The sequence below is a fragment of the Thamnophis sirtalis genome, unplaced genomic scaffold, assembly GCF_051295495.1.
Source record: "Thamnophis sirtalis isolate CommonGarterSnake01/CBP01778 unplaced genomic scaffold, rThaSir2_p1.2 scaffold_2, whole genome shotgun sequence".
In the NCBI taxonomy this organism is placed as follows: domain Eukaryota; kingdom Metazoa; phylum Chordata; class Lepidosauria; order Squamata; family Natricidae; genus Thamnophis; species Thamnophis sirtalis.
This window is the reverse complement of record NW_028261382.1, coordinates 52707432-52714778: the sequence shown is the minus strand read 5'-3', so window position 1 is coordinate 52714778 and position 7347 is coordinate 52707432. Positions and strand designations below refer to the sequence as shown.

Here is a 7347-nt window from a genome sequence, read left to right as displayed (position 1 = left end):
TCGGAGAACCGGTTGTTGGAAGAAATCTCCTTTTGTTTTTCCCCCACTTTCCAGGGCTCATCCTGTAAGGAAGGCAGGAAGGAAACATTCTGGTGTTTTTTTCTAGCCTCATCTTTGTTGCCCTGCTTACAGAAACTGCCTCTCCAGTTAACCCTTATTAAATTGTCAGAGCTAAGGCGAAGCGCCCATCAACGTGAGTGACGATGAGCTGGCCACGCCCACACAGTCACATGACCACCGAGCCCCACCTACCCAGATGGTCATTAGGGCAGAGAACTGGTTGTTAAATTATTTGAATCCCACCACTTATATATATATATATATATATATATATATATATATATATATATATATATATATATATATATATATATATATATATATGTTTGTGCTGATAAATAAATAAAGGGAGACTAGTATAGATCTATTTCAAGCTATTTAGCTCTCATCAGCTAGCCATACCCTTGCTGGGAATCGAACCTGTGCTCTATTGCCTCTTAGGCAGATGTGTTAACCATTGAGCTACAGAGCTCGACTCCTTATCAGCCAGGCCAGGGTGAAAGGTATATATTTAAAGTCACAACCCCTGGTATGCCCAAATATGGGAGGAAGGTCACACTTCCATTCTCTGTCATTCGGTAGAGAATATAATATTATATATTATGGCTTTTTTATAGTGCCTCTAACGTCATGTCCAGGGAAACGGTGCCTTGTGTTTTTGCCCTGAATTCTCTCGACACGGGGACGGCGACCGAACAGCTGAAATCTAGGCTAATCCTTTTTTTGTTGTTGTTTCGTTTCCTTTTCAACTGCGATTCTCACCAAACTCACAGCAGCAAAAGTACTTCCCCCCACCTTTCTGTGTGAAGGCAGCCACTTCAACCAAACACGCCGACTTTCACTTTGATAAGTTTTGGGAACAGGCCTGTAAAAAAAGCTTCCCGTCTTCCCTCTTTCTGGATGAGATCAAAACGGCCTTGAAAAGTTTTCATCGGCCTGAATTCGGTGCGCGGTGGACGGTTGCTGGGATTAGAAATATGAACATTGAGGGGCAACGGTGGGGAGAAAAAAAATGAAAGAGGTGTTTATGCCCCAAACCTCAGAAAAAAAAGAGTGGTGTGTGTGTTTTTCCCCCACTTTAAAAGGTGTGGACTTTCAACTCCCAGAATTCCCCAGCCAACAGGAAATGCTCAGGACACTTCTAATCACATCCAAATAACCTTTTTATGAATTTTAAGTTGCTTTGCACAAGTCGCTTCACTAAATATCCCCAAACCTCTGTATTCTCTCTTAACACAATTATCTGGGAAGGTTTTAGTGTCAAAACTTGGCAGCTTTTAAAACCGGTGGACTTCAATTCCCAGAATTCCCCAGCCGACACGGCTGGCCAGCTGGGGAACTCTGGGAATTGAAGTCAAAAAGTCTCAAAAGTTGCCGAATTTCGACACCCACGGTGTAGGATAACAACAATCGTGTAAACACAGGATATGCAAAGAGGACGCTTTGTTTTTAATTCAAGATTCAGGGTGTTAGATAGTTAAAGGCAATAAAGACGATTTGGCTGGGACTAGTAGAGAGAACTGTAGAACTCTTTTTAATATGCTAAATAAACTTATTTCTGAATTAACAAGAGGCCTCCGGGGTGATTTCACTGACTCATAAACAGTCTTTTGGTCTGAGTCCCTCACATCCCATCTATAAATTCAATCCTACTTCCCTTTTGCCTTCAGGAATGTTTCTCCTGGTGGAATGGAGGCCTTATTTTTAATTTTCAAGAATTAAAGGATATGGGACATGGGGAGGGTGAGAATCCTAAACCAGCTCTCTCCTTTTTGGTACTTTAGATATAATAGGCAATAATGTCAACATGGGATCCAACGTTCAACAGATCTTGGGATAAGACCCGGGAACAATATTGACTCTTCTTCAGCTGGGAAGTTGCCGTTTCTGCCCACAATGTCTGTACGGATTCCAGATGACAATCCACCTTGGCTTGGGAATGAGGTCTACGCTTTTGATGTTCTCTTTCAACGGAGCAACACTTGAAGGAAACGTCCATATCGACGGTGGCCTTCATCCTTTGCCGTCTTTGGCCTCGCGACTCCGATCTTTCCTTTCTCGCTCCCTCCCTTCTGCGCCTCTGCCCCTGTCTTCCCTGCCCCGGTGCTCCAGCTCTCTTTCGCTCTTGCCGTATCGTTCCGATCGCCGGGACTCTCGGCTCCTCTCGTAATCTCGTTCCCCGGTCTTCCAATCCCTCGATCCTCCCCGGGACCAAGCCCGCTCTCTTTTCTCCTCGCCGTAAAAATCCCTTTTCATGGCCGGCAAGTTGATGGGCTTCCTAAAGGGTCTGTCTCGGCCTCCGAACCTCAGTTGGCCCGATTCCTTCTTCCCGCCGAAACCGCCTCCGAGCCTGCGGGGGATCCACCCCTTGAGAGTCCTTTCCAGCTCAAAGTCGACGAAGATTTCCCGCTGGTCGATGATCAGCTTGTTGGCGTCGCGGTGGGCTTTCAGCAGCGCCCGTTCTTCTTTATACTCAATAAAAGCGTAGCCTTTGGAAAAACCCGTCACCAGGTCGCGAACCAGGCGCATTTTCCGAATGTCTCCATAGCGGGAGAAAACCTCTTTTAACTTCTCTTCCGTGGTTTGCAGATTCAGGCGGGCTACGAAGAGGGTCAGGTGGGGGTCTCCGGAAACGGCTTTGTTGGGGACGTAACGGGCAGACATGGCCCTCCAAATAGCCCGGTCGTGAGGTTCTTCGTCGGTGCCATCGATGCTCCCCGCTTTGAGGGGGTCGTACTCTTTAGCGATGGGCACCCACTCGTTCATGGCTGCAGGGACATGTATTTATTTAGCGTACGGCGTATCACATACAGACTAGCACTATGTAGCTCTTTGCTTCTTCCTCCTTTCGCACCCCACTCCCTTTAGCACTGATGATATTACCTAGTTGGGTCGTGAAACGTCTGTAAGAAAACAAGCAAGTTTAGAGAGCAGACAATACTCCACAATCCTTCCATTCCTATCCTGTTTCTTCCTCCCTCCTTCAACACCCCACAACCTTCTATCACTGATGATATTACCTAGTTGGGTGGTGAAATGTCTGCAAGAAAACAACCAACTTTAGACAGCACACAAGACTCCGCAATCTTTCCACTCCTATCCTGTCTCTTCCTCCCTCCTTCAACACCGCACTCCCTTCTATCACTGATGATATTACCTAGTTGGGTCATGAAATGTCTGTAAGAAAATAACCAACTTTAGAGAGCAGACAATACTCCACAATCCTTCCACTCCTATCCTGCCTCTTCCTCCTTCAACATCCCACTCCCTTCTACCCCTGATGATGTTACCTAGTTTGGTCGTGAAATGTCTGCAAGAAAACAACCAACTTTAGATAGTACCCAAGAATCCACAATCCTTCCACTCCTATCCTGTCTCTTCCTCCCTCCTTCAACACCGCACTCCCTTCTATCACTGATGATATTACCTAGTTTGGTCGTGAAACGTCTGCAAGAAAACCAAGTTTAGAGAGCAGACAAGACTCCACAATCTTTCCACTCCTATCCTGTCTTTTCCTCCCTCCTTCAACACCCCATTCCCTTCTATCACTGATGATATTACCTAGTTGGGTGGTGAAACGTCTGCAAGAAAACAACCAACTTTAGAGAGCACACAAGACTCCACAATCCTTCCACTCCTATCCTGTCTCTTCCTCCCTCCTTGCACACCCCACTCCCTTCTATCACTGATAATGTTACCTAGTTGGGTCATGAAACGTCTGTAAGAAAATTAGAGAGCACACAAGACTCCACAATCCTTCCACTCCTATCCTGTCTCTTCCTCCCTCCTTGCACACCCCACTCCCTTCTATCACTGATAATGTTACCTAGTTGGGTCATGAAACGTCTGTAAGAAAATTAGAGAGCACACAAGACTCCACAATCCTTCCACTCCTATCCTGTCTCTTCCTCCCTCCTTCAACACCCCACTCCCTTCTATCACTGATAATGTTACCTAGTTGGGTCATGAAACGTCTGTAAGAAAATTAGAGAGCACACAAGACTCCACAATCCTTCCACTCCTATCCTGTCTCTTCCTCCCTCCTTGCACACCCCACTCCCTTCTATCACTGATAATGTTACCTAGTTGGGTCATGAAACGTCTGTAAGAAAATTAGAGAGCACACAAGACTCCACAATCCTTCCACTCCTATCCTGTCTCTTCCTCCCTCCTTGCACACCCCACTCCCTTCTATCACTGATAATGTTACCTAGTTGGGTCATGAAACGTCTGTAAGAAAATTAGAGAGCACACAAGACTCCACAATCCTTCCACTCCTATCCTGTCTCTTCCTCCCTCCTTCAACACCCCACTCCCTTCTATCACTGATAATGTTACCTAGTTGGGTCATGAAACGTCTGTAAGAAAATTAGAGAGCACACAAGACTCCACAATCCTTCCACTCCTATCCTGTCTCTTCCTCCCTCCTTCAACACCCCACTCCCTTCTATCACTGATAATGTTACCTAGTTGGGTCATGAAACGTCTGTAAGAAAATTAGAGAGCACACAAGACTCCACAATCCTTCCACTCCTATCCTGTCTCTTCCTCCCTCCTTGCACACCCCACTCCCTTCTATCACTGATAATGTTACCTAGTTGGGTCATGAAACGTCTGTAAGAAAATTAGAGAGCACACAAGACTCCACAATCCTTCCACTCCTATCCTGTCTCTTCCTCCCTCCTTGCACACCCCACTCCCTTCTATCACTGATAATGTTACCTAGTTGGGTCATGAAACGTCTGTAAGAAAATTAGAGAGCACACAAGACTCCACAATCCTTCCACTCCTATCCTGTCTCTTCCTCCCTCCTTCAACACCCCACTCCCTTCTATCACTGATAATGTTACCTAGTTGGGTCATGAAACGTCTGTAAGAAAATTAGAGAGCACACAAGACTCCACAATCCTTCCACTCCTATCCTGTCTCTTCCTCCCTCCTTGCACACCCCACTCCCTTCTATCACTGATAATGTTACCTAGTTGGGTCATGAAACGTCTGTAAGAAAATTAGAGAGCACACAAGACTCCACAATCCTTCCACTCCTATCCTGTCTCTTCCTCCCTCCTTGCACACCCCACTCCCTTCTATCACTGATAATGTTACCTAGTTGGGTCATGAAACGTCTGTAAGAAAATTAGAGAGCACACAAGACTCCACAATCCTTCCACTCCTATCCTGTCTCTTCCTCCCTCCTTCAACACCCCACTCCCTTCTATCACTGATAATGTTACCTAGTTGGGTCATGAAACGTCTGTAAGAAAATTAGAGAGCACACAAGACTCCACAATCCTTCCACTCCTATCCTGTCTCTTCCTCCCTCCTTCAACACCCCACTCCCTTCTATCACTGATAATGTTACCTAGTTGGGTCATGAAACGTCTGTAAGAAAATTAGAGAGCACACAAGACTCCACAATCCTTCCACTCCTATCCTGTCTCTTCCTCCCTCCTTGCACACCCCACTCCCTTCTATCACTGATAATGTTACCTAGTTGGGTCATGAAACGTCTGTAAGAAAATTAGAGAGCACACAAGACTCCACAATCCTTCCACTCCTATCCTGTCTCTTCCTCCCTCCTTGCACACCCCACTCCCTTCTATCACTGATAATGTTACCTAGTTGGGTCATGAAACGTCTGTAAGAAAATTAGAGAGCACACAAGACTCCACAATCCTTCCACTCCTATCCTGTCTCTTCCTCCCTCCTTCAACACCCCACTCCCTTCTATCACTGATAATGTTACCTAGTTGGGTCATGAAACGTCTGTAAGAAAATTAGAGAGCACACAAGACTCCACAATCCTTCCACTCCTATCCTGTCTCTTCCTCCCTCCTTCAACACCCCACTCCCTACTATCACTGATGATATTACCTAGGTGGGTGGTGAAATGTCTGCAAGAAAACAACCAACTTTAGAGAGCACACAAGACTCCACAATCCTTCCACTCCTATCCTGTCTCTTCCTCCCTCCTTCAACACCCCACTCCCTTCTAACACTGATGATATTACCTAGTTTGGTCGTGAAACGTCTGCAAGAAAAGAACCGAGTTTAGAGAGCACACAAGACTCCACAATCCTTCCACTCCTATCCTGTCTCTTTTCTTGCTTCCACCCTCCCTCCCTCTCTGCACACCCCACTCTGCACGCCCCACTCCCTTCTATCACTGATGATATTACCTAGTTGGGTCATGAGATGTCTGCAAGAAAAACCCCCCAAGCTCAGAACCCCACAGTTCAACCCCGAGCAAAACAAATATGCTCCTTTATTGGTTACTCTTGATAGCCTAGGATCCTGGGCTTCCCTGGTACGTTGGCAACCCCCATTTCCTGCCTTTCCATGCCCCCCTGCAGAAGCCCTATGGCCTCCCCAATCAAGGCTTGCATCCCCTGAAACACCCCCCCCGCGTGCCCCTCCAATCAGTGCCCCCCCCTCTTCCCCGGCCCTCCCCCCCCCAACGACACCCCCCCCCCCCAAATTATGACTTTGCAAGAGCGAAAGAGACGCCACTCACTTTCCTATGCGGGGATCCTGCAAGAGGGGTCTAACTTCGTTTCCTCCGGGGCAGATTCGTCAAGGAACAGAAATTTCAATGGAAGAGGGATTTCCCCCCCCCGGATCTGGCAATACGAGGGTTGCTTTTTAAATTCAGGGTCTTTTTTTTAAAGCAAAAGGAAACCAATCCCACCCTCGCTCAAAGCAAAACAAACGTGACGAATCGGCCAGTAGGGAAAATAAGACTCGACGGGGGGGAGGGTAGAGTCCGCTACCAGCGCCCTCTGGCTGCAGAAGCATCTCCGACAGGCGTTTTGGCCCCGCCCTCCAATCGAAGCCAAGCTGTAGAATAAAGAATAGAATAGAACCATATAATAATATAATATAATATAATATAATATAATATAATATAATATAATATAATATAATATAATATAATATAATATAATATAATATTATATTATATTATATTATATTATATTATATTATATTATATTATATTATATTATATTATATTATATTATATTATATTATATTATATTATATTATATTATATTATATTATATTATATTATAATAATATAATAATATAATAATATTATATAATATAATATAACATAACATAACATAATAAAGAGAAGAGAAATAGAAACGGAAAGAAGAGAATAAAGAAAGAAGGAAGGAAGGAAAAAGAATAGAATAAAGAAAGAAGGAAGGAGAATAGAATATATAGAAGAGAAATAGAAACAAAGAATAGAAGAGAATAGAAGAGAAATAAAAATAGAAACAGAAA

The 7347-nt window shown here is 44.8% G+C and overlaps 1 protein-coding gene across 2 annotated transcripts; it reads right to left on the bottom strand.

Annotated features, from left to right (window-relative positions):
- Positions 1 to 1488: 1488 nt before the first annotated feature.
- Positions 1489 to 6892, bottom strand: SNRNP35 (small nuclear ribonucleoprotein U11/U12 subunit 35). 2 transcript variants are annotated; one of them, XM_087705538.1, is made up of 2 exons: positions 6575 to 6892; positions 1489 to 2963 (listed from the first exon to the last, which is right to left on the bottom strand). In XM_087705538.1, the coding sequence occupies exon 2, from the start codon at positions 2824 to 2826 to the stop codon at positions 2074 to 2076; it is 753 nt and encodes a 250-aa protein (XP_087561664.1). In that variant the 5' UTR covers positions 2827 to 2963; positions 6575 to 6892; the 3' UTR covers positions 1489 to 2073. The 2 variants fall into 2 exon arrangements, with proteins under 2 accessions (XP_087561664.1, XP_087561666.1); XM_087705540.1 differs by having other exon boundaries at positions 1489 to 2828.
- Between the last annotated feature and the right edge of the window lie 455 nt (positions 6893 to 7347).